General features: G+C 37.0%; 1 protein-coding gene and 1 long non-coding RNA gene across 5 annotated transcripts in view; one reads left to right on the forward strand and one right to left on the reverse strand.

The window, feature by feature from the left end:
* Positions 1-14,306, forward strand: part of FBN2 (fibrillin 2) — a 183,141-nt gene extending 168,835 nt beyond the window's left edge. For all 3 annotated transcript variants that reach the window (XM_040541320.1, XM_040541319.1, XM_040541318.1), the window contains 9 exons: positions 1,974-2,180; positions 3,459-3,584; positions 4,166-4,288; positions 4,445-4,561; positions 5,232-5,360; positions 6,958-7,077; positions 8,863-9,094; positions 9,833-9,992; positions 12,378-14,306. In XM_040541320.1, the coding sequence (XP_040397254.1) occupies positions 1,974-2,180; positions 3,459-3,584; positions 4,166-4,288; positions 4,445-4,561; positions 5,232-5,360; positions 6,958-7,077; positions 8,863-9,094; positions 9,833-9,992; positions 12,378-12,752 (1,589 nt within the window). In that variant the 3' untranslated portion in view covers positions 12,753-14,306. The remainder of the gene's footprint in view (positions 1-1,973; positions 2,181-3,458; positions 3,585-4,165; positions 4,289-4,444; positions 4,562-5,231; positions 5,361-6,957; positions 7,078-8,862; positions 9,095-9,832; positions 9,993-12,377) is intronic.
* LOC121061893 lies at positions 73-8,848 on the reverse strand. Of its 2 annotated transcripts, none has more exons than XR_005815320.1 (4): positions 8,276-8,848; positions 5,000-5,085; positions 2,231-2,279; positions 73-1,203 (listed from the first exon to the last, which is right to left on the reverse strand). It is a non-coding gene; the product is annotated as an uncharacterized LOC121061893 (long non-coding RNA). The 2 variants fall into 2 exon arrangements; XR_005815319.1 differs by lacking the exon at positions 8,276-8,848 and adding an exon at positions 5,177-5,354.
* Positions 14,307-14,702: the final 396 nt, after the last annotated feature.

Below are 14,702 nucleotides of genomic sequence, written 5' to 3' on the forward strand. Positions count from 1 at the left end.
TTCAATATGTTCAGACTTGTCATTTGCACTATAAAATTGTTGCTTTTTTAAAAATCATACAAAACTGCAGAATCTTAACTTTTTCATGACCAGTGCTCAAGTGTAAATACTTAAAAGTGTTTTTTCAATACCAACATGTGAAATTGCGGGAGTATTTAGAACTGTATAAAGAACACCTGCATTAAAACTACTTAGATATTATCTTATGTATGTACTATATAACCAGCTCTCTGTAAGTTGCCATCAGTAGTGTGCTGACTTCATGGCAAAGCAATAATGTATTTTCTAAGTATTTCCTAAGGATTAGGACCAGATGGGAGTGGGACGTTGCAGGCTTTTAACCCCAGCCAGTCATTAATGCTAAGGAAATACCCTGTTTTCATTATTACTTTCTTATATTTTATATATATATATAAATAATGCACATATATTATAGATATGCACACACACACACACATATATTTACATACATCATCTTTAAAAAACTATGCTTTGGACTAGTTTGCTCATTGCTGCTTTTCCTTTAGGGCTGTCCTGGTCAGACAAGACTGAAAAATTAGTCTGGCAGAAACAAACTGCATCTTCAGACTTAAAGAACAAACATTAAGTCTTAGATGACACTATTTTAAATATATTGTGCAAACCTTTGTATTCTGTTCACATTAAAGTTTATTCCACTTCTCAAATTGGAGACTAAGTATTGCATGGTCTTCAAGTTATAAGGGGCGTAAAGACCTGCCCAATATACCTACTTACAAGAACAGAAATCTGCTGAGTTTTGCAAGTCATCACAGTGAACATGCTGTCTCACACAAGTGGCACTTTCTGTGAGGACAGCTTTCTCTACTGTAACCAGTTAAGTTACCAGGCACCCAAAGCAATTTTCACCTAAAGTCAAAGATTACATTTTACCTTATTCATGTGAGAAATCCACAGATTATACTCCTTATACTTGTATACCACATGGTCAGCTTGGTGTTCAAAAATGTACCCATTCTTAGGGATCTGAAAGATGTTAACTTTAACCTTTAAGACAAAAGATCGTTCACTTAAAAACATAAGCATCTGTCAGACTAGTTGACAATATCTTCATTTTTATTAACAAATATGACAACTGACATATAACCTATTTAGGAGTATCATCTCTGCAAAACCTAGTTTCCATGATCACTGGAAGCTGGGATCTCTCCTCTCTTCATTTGCCTGTTTGAAGGAAACATGCAGGATGTTAATGATTGTATAGTTTCATTCCTCTTTCATGATTGACATGTATTAGTCAAAAGGTTCAGAAGTGAAGGAAAATGGATTAAGAAAGGGACAGATTAACAGTATGGCTGTATAAAGCCATTTTTCCAACCTGCAAAGTAGGAGTTCTGCTTAAAAAGACTAGTGAATAGCAGAGTAGCAGCACTTTGAGACTTCTAAATGCTAAGGATTTTGTCATTTAAATCACATCATGGTATAGATGGTCAGATACACTATTTTTACCAGGAAAAAAAAAAAATGGAAAAAAAAAACCTACACACGCAAACAAAACAGAACAAACAAAAAACAACAACAAAAAAGAACAAGAAAGAAAGAAGCCAAAGCCCTAACCCCACTCCAAGTAAATCTGTTAAATGCAAGCTAAACATAGGTAGCTTAAGAGGGAGCTCAGTTTGGCTTGCAGCCTGTTCTGCTATCAAGTAAGCTTGCCAGGGATGCCTAAGGGCACATCCTTCCTAGAAGTAAAAGTCACATCAAGTCATAGAGTACTGAACTTCGGAGATGTCTGGAATAAACTTGGAATGGCAACAAATGTTCAGAAGACATGACAAGTTTTTGAAAGGCTAAGTCAAAACAGACTTCACAGACTGGTTGCTCGTAATCTAGTGCTTGATAGTTGACAGAGAGCCAGAATAATATATTAGATTCTCAATGGTTCAGATATTTATCTCCTGCTCTTTCTTAATCTCTCCAATTCTTCCTTACAGATAATCGTCAAGGCTTTTGCTTTGCTGAAGTTCTACAGACTATGTGTCAGATGGCTTCAAGCAGCCGCAATCTTATCACTAAATCTGAGTGCTGCTGTGATGGAGGCCGGGGCTGGGGTAATCAGTGTGAGCTCTGCCCACTTCCTGGAACCACCCAGTATAAGAAGCTCTGTCCACACGGTCCAGGATATACTACAGATGGAAGAGGTATTTGCAGAGATGAAAGGAGGTAGAAAGCAGCGAAGGAATACACTTACATGCTTAAGAAAATGCAGTATTCTCTTTGAAGCTCCTTTGAAGAATTTCCTGTGAAACAACAGAGTTTGATTTTTCAAATACTACTGTGTGATCAGAAATTAAAAACACCTTTAAACAGTAGCTGCACCAGGAATACTCACAGCTGTGCAGAATTTTCAGGGTTGGGATCTAAAACAGGATCAACCAGTACTAAAAGCTAGAAATTATCCCAAAGCTTTTGTGTGCTGAGATGTTACATACAAGGCAAAAGGTAACAGCAGTAGTTCTAACTGGCACATATTTTTAAATTTTGGTGAAAAATTTTTATGATCTTACTAATCATAACAAACTTCACTTCTACGATTTTATTTGTTTGATTTTTTATTTTTTCCCCTGAGTTATCAAAACTAGAACTGGATTACCCAATGAAATAGCAGAAAACTTTCAATGCAGAAAACAATACTAAAAATTGGAAAAATATTTGCTTGTGTGCTCAGGCCCATTTTAAAGAGAAAGAAAGGTTAAAGTTACTATCAGAAGTATAATGATCAGGAACTGTGGAAAAAATGGAAGAATTTTTTTTTCCATTCCCAGTAACGTTCCCATGGCATTATACACAATTACAGAATGGCTGAGGTGGGAAGAGACCTCTGGAGGTCGTCTGGTCCAATCCCCTGATCAAGCAGGGACACCTTTGAGCAGGTTGCCCAGGACCAGCCATGTCCAGGCAGCTTTTGAAGATCTCCAAGGAGGGAGACTCCAAGACCTCTCTGGGCAACATATTCCAGTGCTCAGTCACTCATGCAGTAAAGTGCTTCCTGATGTTTAGACAGAACCTCCAGTGTAACAGTTTGTGCCCCACTGCCTCTTGTCCTGGCACTGGGCACAAAGGAAGGAGCCTGGCCTCTTCCCTTCAGCTATTTATAGACATTGATGAGATCGCCCCAAGCCTTCTCTTCTCCAGGCTGAACGATCCCAGCTCTCTCAGCCCTTCCTCATGAGAGAGCTACACAATTCCGCTGATCATTGTGGTGGCCCTCTGTTGGACACTTTCCAATATGTCCAGCTTTCTGTTGTACTGGAAGGCCCAGAACTGAACACAGTACTCCAGGTGCAGTCTCACCAGTGCTGAGTAGATCATTGGTAGAACATGGTCTTTTTTCTTTGAATTTCTTATTCAGAAGGAAAACTTAACAAATGCTAGTATTTTTTTTTTGAAAGATCATATATTTAATATTTTCCCTACAGATATTGACGAATGTAAGGTCATGCCAAACCTATGCAGAAATGGACAATGTATCAACACTATGGGCTCCTTTCGTTGCTTTTGCAAAATTGGCTATACGACTGACATAAGCAGCACATCCTGTGTTGGTAAGATTCAGCCTCTTAATCCTCAATATTTTTTTAGATGGTACATATTTACACAGTGCTACTATCAGTCTCCCTCTGTAAGCCTTTGAATACCTCTTTATCTCTTAACTCTTTTCTTTCTTTGTCTTCCTAATATGCCTTCTGATTTTTTATTTCATTTTGCAAAGTAGGGAAACAAGCTGTACTGACAATATTCCTGCAGTAAAATGAGCATTGAAATATGTTTTCAGCTGTATAACCATGTTGACTGATAAAGCAGCTAGCTCACTGCTTTGTTTTTGCCTCTTTCCTGTTAGTTAACTCATCAAAGTATATCATAGTATGCCTGAAAAGAAATGCTTTGTCCATAGATGAAAATATTAATGTCACTGTTACTCTAGTGTGTCACTCTTTCAAGAGATTCAGTTTGCCACAGTAGAGGTGACTCCAAAGTGACAGACACATAGGGAAAGAAATGGAAATGCTGCAAAAATGTAAAACATACTTCTTCTACAAACTTTTTTCTCTTAAATATAGTACTGTTCAGGAAACATCTTTCAAAGAAATCAGTACAGCAAATCTTTAACAGTTTCTCTTTTTAGATCTTGATGAGTGCTCCCAGTCTCCCAAACCATGCAATTTTATCTGCAAGAACTCAGAAGGGAGCTATCAGTGCTCATGTCCTCGGGGCTACATCCTTCAAGAAGATGGAAAGACATGTAAAGGTAAAGGAAGCTATACACAGTAACTTTAATTTTGTTGCACTTTGACTTAAAAGGAAATAATTTTGAAGTGTGATTTTTCTTTTTTTTTGCAAGTTAGACTAAATGTACTTCGTATTTGTTGACTTTTGTTAAGACAACATCAACTCTTACTTTCAGATCTTGATGAATGTCAAACCAAACAACACAATTGTCAGTTTCTCTGTGTCAACACCCTTGGAGGCTTCACATGCAAATGTCCACCTGGTTTTACTCAACATCACACAGCTTGTATTGGTAAGAAAAACATGAGTTTTCTTACATTCATTTTTTCTATAAGAGGAACATTCTCAATTCTTACCCTTTTGCATCATATCAACAATAGTAATACAGAGCAGTAATGTCAGCAGTCCAGAAAACAGATTTTGAAAAGCAGCAATTACAGCTAAAGAAATATCAAAGTATATCCACCATTTGTATTTTCTTGCTTAGTAAAAAGTTATATATATTTAATACATGTTATTATATGCTAAGTATAACCACATGGACACAAAGGAGTAGAGTATTAAAATCTGATTTAAAATGTAGTTAAAAGAAAAACAGACTGCCTTTTCTTCTTTAATAGATACAGATGTCTTTAGATCTTAAACACATGTACGAATCTTGCCAACTGAAACTATTTTAGTTAAGCTAATACGTAGGTGCAGCCTTTTTCCACTGTCAGCAATTACATACCTGGGTCTTTCACACTCATAACTGAATTACAACCTCTGCTTCCAACTTATTAAGTACTTTTAGCTCTGCATGAGTCATCAGGTCATCTGAAATTTGAATATGGAAAATAACATTTTTAAAATAAATTTTTGCATCTCTTTGGTTTTCAACCTCTAAGGAAGTGTTATATGAACATACCTAACATCTTACCCCAAGGTAAGATGCTAACCTTCTTCTCTCTGCCCTGTTAAAGATAACAATGAATGTGGTTCTCAGCCATTGCTTTGTGGATCAAAAGGAATTTGCCAAAACACTCCTGGAAGTTTTACCTGTGAATGTCAAAGGGGATTTTCTCTGGATTCTACTGGATTAAACTGTGAAGGTAACTAGTAAAAGTCAAATTCTTTTACGTTGCAAATTCTTACCTCTGTGTCTAGGGAATCCTATGATGTCAAAGACAAATCACAGTCATAAAACAGAGAAGCAGACATAGTGAAAGTACATACCAAAAATAAATAGGAATGTATTTGAGGAATTTAAAACATAAATGTATGTAAGAGCATACTGTCTAACTCTTTGTTTACACAAGTTAGAATAAAAAATTACTGTTTATCTGAACTCTCAAACAACTCTTTCCAGATTGCTTTCATCTTCACATAGGTTTATGCATCAGAAAGTCTGGTTATTTTTTCTTTTTCATTTCCATGTACTCTAAAAGGAATCTTGCTACCTTTTTTTTCTTTTTTTTTTTTTTCTTTCAGCTAATTGTAATCATCCGCCTGAAGGTATCTAAGATCAGATTCTAAATTCCATACTTTTATCTCTTCTTTTATAGCTTCATTTCTCTTCGTTGGCCCAAAAGGGAGCCCTGGTCATGAAATCTATGTTTGAGAGTTGCAGTCTCTTTAGTTGGTCTCAGATACTGTGAAACAAAAAATTAAAAGGCAAAGGTGTATGTGCACAGATTTATGACATCTCAAAATGTCAGCTACCTTGACAAAAGGATTTAACAGAAATTGATATTTGGAATGCATTTCTAAAGTAACAATGCAGAATTTGCCCATCTAGAAGTTTTAGAAAGCATTATCATCTGTCAGGTTATTTTATCCTCTTCAAGCACTTACATCCATCATGTGTACTTTATCCAGCACTAAATTACACATACCAAAGCATTCACAAGATAGGTACATAACTAGAACATCAGAACTGCTCTATATGTTTTTACTGATGAAAGCACAAGTTTCAGTTCCTGGCAGTAGTTTTCTAGACCTCATGCTTTGGGACAGCCCAGTTCCATGGAATTTGTGGACAACTGTGTACAACTAGAATGTAACTTAGAATCTGTGGTGTCGTGTACAATTTCTTATTTTCTACTAGCATTGCATACTGTACCTTACACATTGGGCTGCTTACAGTGGCTTGGTATGTACTTATTTCTTATAGCAGACACCAGACCAGATCTTTCTATGATCAGATTTTTACATTTTGGTTTTAATTTATGGGTTTATTCTTTATTTACACATTCATCAGAGACTTTTTAGATGGCTTTTTAATTGCAAAGGTGAACAAGTGCACTACAGACAAATTTGGTATGTGTTCCTCACATTCAAACACTTCAGTATGTGCCAGGAAACTGAAGTCCTACATAGTTGGTTTAGCAACTGAAATCCAAAAACATTCATGTTCTCAGTATTACATCAAAGCAACATCATGTGTGATTAGGAGTAGTGTTTCTTCTCCAAATCTGAGTTAAAGTTTTGAAAGCGTTAGTTGGATTATTGATAGATACAGAGAACACTGCATAAATTTGAGCTTCAGACCTTCCAAAAGAAAAACCCTGAACAGTGCTGCCATCTTAGAACAGTATTCCTCTGTCATAAATACGGGTGTTTAGGCGATTATTATCAAAGTGAGTAACATATTTTGCAACATGTATATTGATGTGTTCTCTCTGTTCTACTTCTCTCCCCAATGCAAAGATGTGGATGAATGTGATGGAAATCATAGGTGCCAGCATGGCTGTCAAAACATCCTGGGTGGATACAGATGTGGATGCCCACAAGGGTATATACAGCATTACCAGTGGAATCAATGCGTTGGTAAGGAAACAAAATGCATAGAAAACATTTGAACAGCAAAGTTGTCATAGAGATTACAGTGACAACTGCCAAGTAAGGGCAGGAATGAGCAGGACAAAGGATATGCAGACAGATCTTTTCTCTCTCTCTCTTTCGCCTTCTCTCCATCCACTTACTACTCTTAATGTAAATCAATGACAGATGGTGACGAGAAAACTCACTCAGCCTATTAAAACTCTGTGTGACAAGGTGTTTTTCCTAGTCATTCTATGTTTATGTTCTGACTCCCTTCTCCTCAAGAAAATCCCCATTTTAGAAAGGTGTAAAGGCTTTCATTGAATTCCTTCAGGCTTGATATAGATACCTCTCTTGAAAAAAAGAAAAAAATATCCTACATTTCATCAGTAAGAATCAGTCAACACCATTAGCATTTTGAGAATACTACAGAGTAGTATCTATAGTGAATAGGAAGAAAAAAATACCAACATAATCATTCCAAAATACAGTGTTACGGCTACCAGTAGTTCACTGGGCAGAGAACAGGGACAAATGAATCAGCTCAGCAGTTTTCTTCTATATCTGGCTGATTCAGTCCATCTTTTTTTTTCTGCATTTCATGAACTAAGCCAAATCCCATACCAAACAGAACGTAGGAAATTAAAAAACAAAAATAAAAAACAACACAGCCAAACAACCCCATCCTGTACTTTTCACAAAGCACCATAACAACATATTTAACTTTTCAAGTTTGCTTTCATGGTTCTACCTCAATGATGTCACAATCAGAGGATAGCTGTGAGCCCTGCCGTAGATCTCTTATAGGCTGATCTTAATGCCCTGATATTAGATATCAAAATTAGTTTATTACACCCATTTCACACTAAATAGCACACCAGGCAGTTTTTCTGAAGGCCCAGCCACCAGCATCACTCCTTACTTAGTATACTGCTCTTCAACAAAGAAAGCTAATGAAGGAGCGACAGGAGAACACAAGTAGCAACTCCCACAAATTTCCAAAACAGCTACGGTCTCCGAATGTAGAATAAAGATAGATATTCCTCAGAAGAACATCTTCTAGTAACTGCAGGCAAAAATGGTAAAGCATGCACCAGTGATGCTGGAGATGAAAACTGTACCTTGGTAAGGTAAATAAAATAAGCAGCATATTTGCTAATTATCAAATGCATAATCTTTCAATACAACCAGCTACTTTACTTACTCATTTTTCACAAGATAACCTGGAACTAAATCCATCAGACTGACTGGAGGATCTTCCCTTTATATGCCCATAAAGTGAAGACAATTCTTGCTTCTCTCTTCCATCTGGACTAGCTGTTCAGTTTGTCTTTCCCCTCACAGAGCCTGCAGGTTTCTACTACAAGTAGGTAGAAACCTCACCCCATCTCTGGGTGTCCATGAACACTGTCATGGTTGAAGTATGACTGGAGTTCCAGTTCATTTCTCTTCTGTGGATCTTGCATGGTAGGAATGTACCCTGCCAGGAGAAAGAGTATTGACAAGTACCCCTAAGCAAAACAGGAGACATGCCTTGAAGGAAGGGGAAGCATTGAGGGAATATAAACCTGACAGTAACAGTATCCTAAAACATCTTTATGGTCCAGATACATATGTCTGGGATTTTTGCCAGTGTACTTTTACTTTGGGGACCACATCTTTGTAGGGTAGTAAGGTCAAGGATGTAGCAGAGCCCTAGGACTTGCAGATATTCTGATTTGTTAGCTACATCTTGCCTGTCTGATCTTTGTCCAGAGTAAAGATACCAATGCACTTTTGTTTGCTTACTAGATGAAAATGAATGTTCCAATCCTAACACATGTGGCTCTGCTTCTTGCTACAACACACTTGGAAGTTACAAGTGTGCCTGCCCTTCTGGATTTTCTTATGACCAATTCTCCAGTGCATGCCATGATGTGAATGAGTGTTCTTCTACCAAGAACCCCTGCAATTATGGTTGTTCTAACACTGAAGGTGGTTATCTTTGTGGCTGTCCGCCAGGCTATTACAGAGTTGGACAAGGGTGAGTATCTCACATAGTCATTCATCAGAGACACATTCAGAGGGTGATAAAAAGTCTAGGCAGTAATTAGATTGAAGAGCAGAGGTGCAAATGAAGGAGAGGTTAGTAAGTCATGTTTTTTTCTACATTTCCTGTGCACAATGTACACAAGCTGTGCATAAATACCTGTAGTATTAGGGAAAAAAAAAAAAGAAAAAAAAAAAAAGACATATGTCTGTACCTGCAGCATGACACTCATTTGAATTCTAACATATAAACAGCATTACATAGTTAGTTCTGCTTTCTCCACTGGTACCAGCACAAAAACTCCAGGTCTGCTCAGTGAGGACTGTTACTGCATAAGGATAAGTATAATCCTCACTGAGTTAATTAAGGGATTTAAGCCGTACTGGTCAACCCAAAATGTTAAACACAAATTAACGTAATTCTGGTACATGATAAATTCTAAAATCTTTATTTCCAAAGTCAGGGTAGGTTGGGTTTGTTCTGTTTATTCACGATACTTGTGAATGAAAATTAGAAAAACCTACAGACCTTCAGCCAGCAGTTGCATTTCATTCAGTATGTGAATGTATTTCATTCACTAGTGTGAAGAAAATTAATTCACAGTCATCCTGGTGAGAAAAGAGAAGGGGACGGGATACTGGCACTATGGTACAGATTACATACACTCACTTTCCATTTAACTGGACAGTTCATAAAACTGCAAGAACTAAAATGGCTGCTTTTATTCAACAGTCACTGTGTCTCAGGGATGGGATTTAACAAAGGCCAGTACCTGCCACTGGATGGAGATGCTGATGAAGAAAATGCTTTATCCCCTGAAGCATGTTACGAGTGCAAAATCAATGGCTATTCAAAAAAAGAGAACAGGAAAAAGAGAAGTATTAATGACACGGTACGTTCCAAGATAAATAAACACAATAATATACTTCGAAGTATTTTTAGAGATTAAATATTCAATGCTATCAGTAAGCTGAGGGAGTTTTACTACAGGCCACATTCAATAGCCAAAATCTTCTTTTCCCTGTCCCCACAGTGATTTTTAGACTTGTGTCTTGTTGGTGGGAGTGGTGTGACAGGAAGACATCAGCAGTTATGAACAGCAGAATTTTTTTAAGCCTATAGAGTCTTCTATACTCTGAGATGTGGTGTAGTTCCTCAAAATATCTCAAAATCAGGTTTCCTGTAATTACAGAGAGCTACGACAATGGTCATTTCTGCAATCTGTTCTGCTGGAAGGAGGAGTTTGGATAGTGTTGTATGGTCTCAGTCAGCTAAATAGATCTTCTTGCGGATTAATTTGAAGCCTCTGTTCCTGGTTGCTCATAATTGTGGGGGACTAGAGTCCATGACCTAGCTGATACCTACATGACAACCTAGCTAAAGTCCTACATTTGCAAAATTGTTGAGGGTGTTAGAGATTACACTTATGATTTTTTTTTTTCTTACTGCCTTTTTAGGCTTATATGGGATGTTCATGAAAGGCATGCCTAGTATTTATTTTAGATACTTTTTTTTTTTTTTTTTGATTTAAACAACAATATACCTGTACACCTGTTACCTGCATTGTCTGTATGGTAGGATGTTGTCTTGTAGCATTAGCTCTGGTCTTGAAATCTGCAGTAATGGGAAACTGACTAGGTGGGGGGAGAAATTTTCCTTCAGTAATGCAAGAGCTGTGTAATGCAAACAGGCAAAATGCAAACTCAAATAAAATGGTGAAGTATGCTGAACACACAAGTTACATTGAAGGAATGAGGAAAAAAGTTTCCTTTCTAAAAGGGTAAGAACTTAAGATGATCATGAGTACACACTACTTCTCATGACAGTTGCCATCAAAGCCAGTTCTGATATTAATAGAGTTTCTAAAGAAGACAGCAGTTGTGTAACTTCTGCTTTGGAGCTTAAAAACTAAATGTTTGATTTCCCCCCAGACACACACTTCACGCAAATACTGCTTTGTCCATCCCACCTCACTCCTACTGTTCCAATCTGAATTCTCTGGTCAACCCACCACAGAAATACCTGGATGTTTTTGAAAAACACTTCTTCCATTGCACAGTTAATTTCATATCTTGTTCAGAATTATTATATCTTGTTACTACATTTTTTATAGCAGCAAGCTTTCTTGGTGCCTGAGAAGCAAGAGTGGAAGATTTCACATCCATAAAACTACAGGGGGGAAAATAATAATCTCACTACTAACGATGTTTATAGGGTGTGGTATTTAATACTCTTCTGTACTTGCCCCCATCACAATTTTTCCTTATTTTCACCATGTGTTTTTAGTTACATTACATAGTAGTACACATACATAATCACATTTGATTGGGATTCCCTCAGAGAGAGAAAAAATCCTTTCCAATATTTGAAAGTGCAAAAGGAATCTTGACAAGTAGCCTAGATAACTGACTTTGGTTTCCTGAAGAAGACTAAGGCCTATGAACCATTCTGTGTATTTTAGGTCGAAGTGCTTTTAAAGCTGGTCTTTGTTAGATGGCTTTTGTAGGAATGCACTCATTCTCGACCTCCTACCCCCAAGTGTGTTCACAGCTCACACCTCATGTGTAGCAGAACTATACTGAAGCTTACATAAAAAAAAAAAAACACGACTGATTTGTCAGAAAAACAATGCCAGGACATTCTTCTGCACTCTTCTCAGTGGTGAAAGTACAATGTAATTGGACATGACATACCAGCCCTTTTTGTAGAATACAAACAATACAGGAGTACTCTCCTTGCTTCAGTTTCCATTTTTATCATCATACTTCACCACCAAATGCCAAGCCTGTCTTTTTTAGAAGCCAGGATTGATTGAAACAGTTTTATCAGAAGTTTAGGGAGTTCTTATACAGTACTGTGTCAAGACTCCTGTTCTGGTTCTGTAATGTTCCACACTCACGTTGATCATAAGAACAAGATTGTGCCTCACTTACAGTCTTCACTGCAATACTAAACATATGTCTCTTCTTTACATGGGCTTTTTGCAAGCATGAAGTTAAACAGATTCTGAAAAGAGACTGAAATCTGAGCCCTCTCTATAGACTTGATGCTGTAACTTTAATTATCCTGTTAAGCCTGTGAGAGAAGCCCTTAAGATTTACAGGGTGTATTATATGGAATCAAGCAGTTCTCCCAGCTGGAAAGGACTTACAATGGCTTCTTTAACCGCTAGAGTTTGAGAAATGCAGAAACTGTTACTAATCACTTACTCTTCTGTCAATGCAAGTGAATATCTGTTTCTCTCCTGCTCTAAACATCCTTTCCTCCTTTACTTCAGATTGAGCAGATTAGCTTGGAAAGTCTAGACATGGATAGTCCTTTGAAGATGAGAGTCAACATTTCCAGGCTTGACAAGAAGGAGCACATCCTAGAACTCATGCCAGCCATTGAGCCTCTTACCAACCACGTGCGCTACATCATCTCACATGGCAATGATGATGGCATCTTTCAAATCCATCAGAGGGATGGACTCAGTTATTTGCACACAGCTAAGAAAAAGTCAGTGCCTGGAACGTACACACTGGAAATCACTAGCATTCCTCTATATAAGAAAAAGGAGCTAAAGAAACTGGAAGACAGCAATGAGGACAACTACCTCCTAGGAGAGCTTGGGGAAGCTCTCAGAATGAGGCTGTGGCTAGAACTCTACTAGCCATCTTCCAGGCTGAGTCCAGTTCTTTAGTCACTTCTGTTCACCTATTTACCCACCTGAACATATCTGCTTTTCAAAGGCTTTGAAACAGTCACTGACTTTTGGGGGAGGAAGGGAGAAGGGAAGACTTCTTTCTCTCCATCCTGCTGAGACTGCAGAACCACCCTTGCAGAAGGGGTAACTTGTGGGAATCATGGTTACTGTATCTTTTATATAACCTCAATTTAAAAATATATTAAAAAACTAAAGTTCAAGAGATCATCATATGGCACTAAATGGCACAAAAAATGTGAGCTATTTTTTTTTCCTGTTAGCAGTCTGTAACACTTTGGGTATTTTGCTATAGTTCCTAATTAAAAAAAAATATAGATGTTTATTTATTTTTAATGCAGTAATATATGGAGAGAATAACAAATTATGTAAACAAAAAGGGAAACATGCTTGTTTTTCTTTAGATTTATAAATTTGAACTATAACATTTTAGAGGTACTTTCTTTTTTTTTAAAAAAAAAAAAAAAAACGATTTGAAAGATGTTTCCTTTTGTACTTGTGCCAGTCATCCAGATAGTATATAAGCAATTTTTAAATTTATCAGAGCTGAAAGAGCACTGTGATACATCTTCTGGCTATTCTAAAGTGCTCTAGTGAAACTTGAGTATTCAAAAAAATAAAGTCTTGAAGGACAAGAATTGCAATACTAGTCTCAGCAAAGATCATATTTCACAGCAGGTCAATAGGATTGTATTCTGAATCAACCACATCAAATAAAGTAAGAGGCACAACCACTGTAGCAAAATACCTTGACTGCTTTTAATACCATTAGAATTGCAGAACCAAACTGTACTGTACTTCCTTTCAATAACCTCAAGGAACCACACATGCTACCACACCTCATTCTCAGAAAGGGTGCTCTACATACTTGCATTACTGTAGGCAGCTGAAGAAAATGTCACTCTGAAGAGGACACATGATGTTTCATACTGTTTGGTGCTGGCTTGAATTAATGGTGCATTTAGTAAAAACTGAGAGCTGTATCAGGACTGCCATATGTGCAAACTAATTATGCAGTGCAGACAAGGAAAATGTGTATTTGAAATCCATTTTTAGAAGTTTCATTAATACTGTAGTTATACACCGTATGCCTCATTTTATCATAGCTTATTTTGTAAGAACGATGTGTGTACAATGAGTTGACATTTAGTTTACTTTAGTAATTTTTTTTTTAATGTTGTACCATTATGTGTTAAGTGTAAGTCTCAATGGTGCTTCTTCTGACAGCTGGTGCCTGTAACTAGTCATGTAACAGAATCTCAGATGTGAAAACAGCTAAAGCACATGCTGACTCCAGGATTGTTTCAGTCGCCTATCAGTGCTGACCAAAGATTAGTATCAAGTTATACTCAGTGGTTTTTCTTTACTTTTGTTCTTATGGGGATTTTTGAAACAAGAAACATTGTACATTTTTATTAAAATGTTTTTAAGAAAAAAAGATTTGTTTGTAGGTCTGTATAAGTATGACAACACTTTTCTTGCAATAAAGCTTATTTTCGGGTAGTTTTTTTTTTTTCTGAAATGTCTGTATTCTTTACAGTAAATAAGCATGCAATTGTAAACTTGAAGGATTTCAGAGACAGAAAAAGGAGGTGGTATGGAGCAAGGGCTTCTTCACTTACAAGTAAGGTTATACAGCATTTGCTGAATAAGTTTATCAGCACAGAACCTAAACAGCAATTAAATTGTCCTTAGGCAATTAGAACTCTGCATCAATTACCTCAAAAACAGTTACCATGCGTTATGTTCTGTGAGGCCAGTCTTGAAAAAGATTACACATACCCATGTAATGAGGGTTGTAGGACCATCACAATTTAAGTTTGACAATAGAGCTCTAAAAAACTTCCAGTACATTTAAGAGTGTAAAAACCACCCTCCTACCTGAATACCGAAGAATAT

Source organism: Cygnus olor, chromosome Z (assembly GCF_009769625.2).
Source record: "Cygnus olor isolate bCygOlo1 chromosome Z, bCygOlo1.pri.v2, whole genome shotgun sequence".
In the NCBI taxonomy this organism is placed as follows: domain Eukaryota; kingdom Metazoa; phylum Chordata; class Aves; order Anseriformes; family Anatidae; genus Cygnus; species Cygnus olor.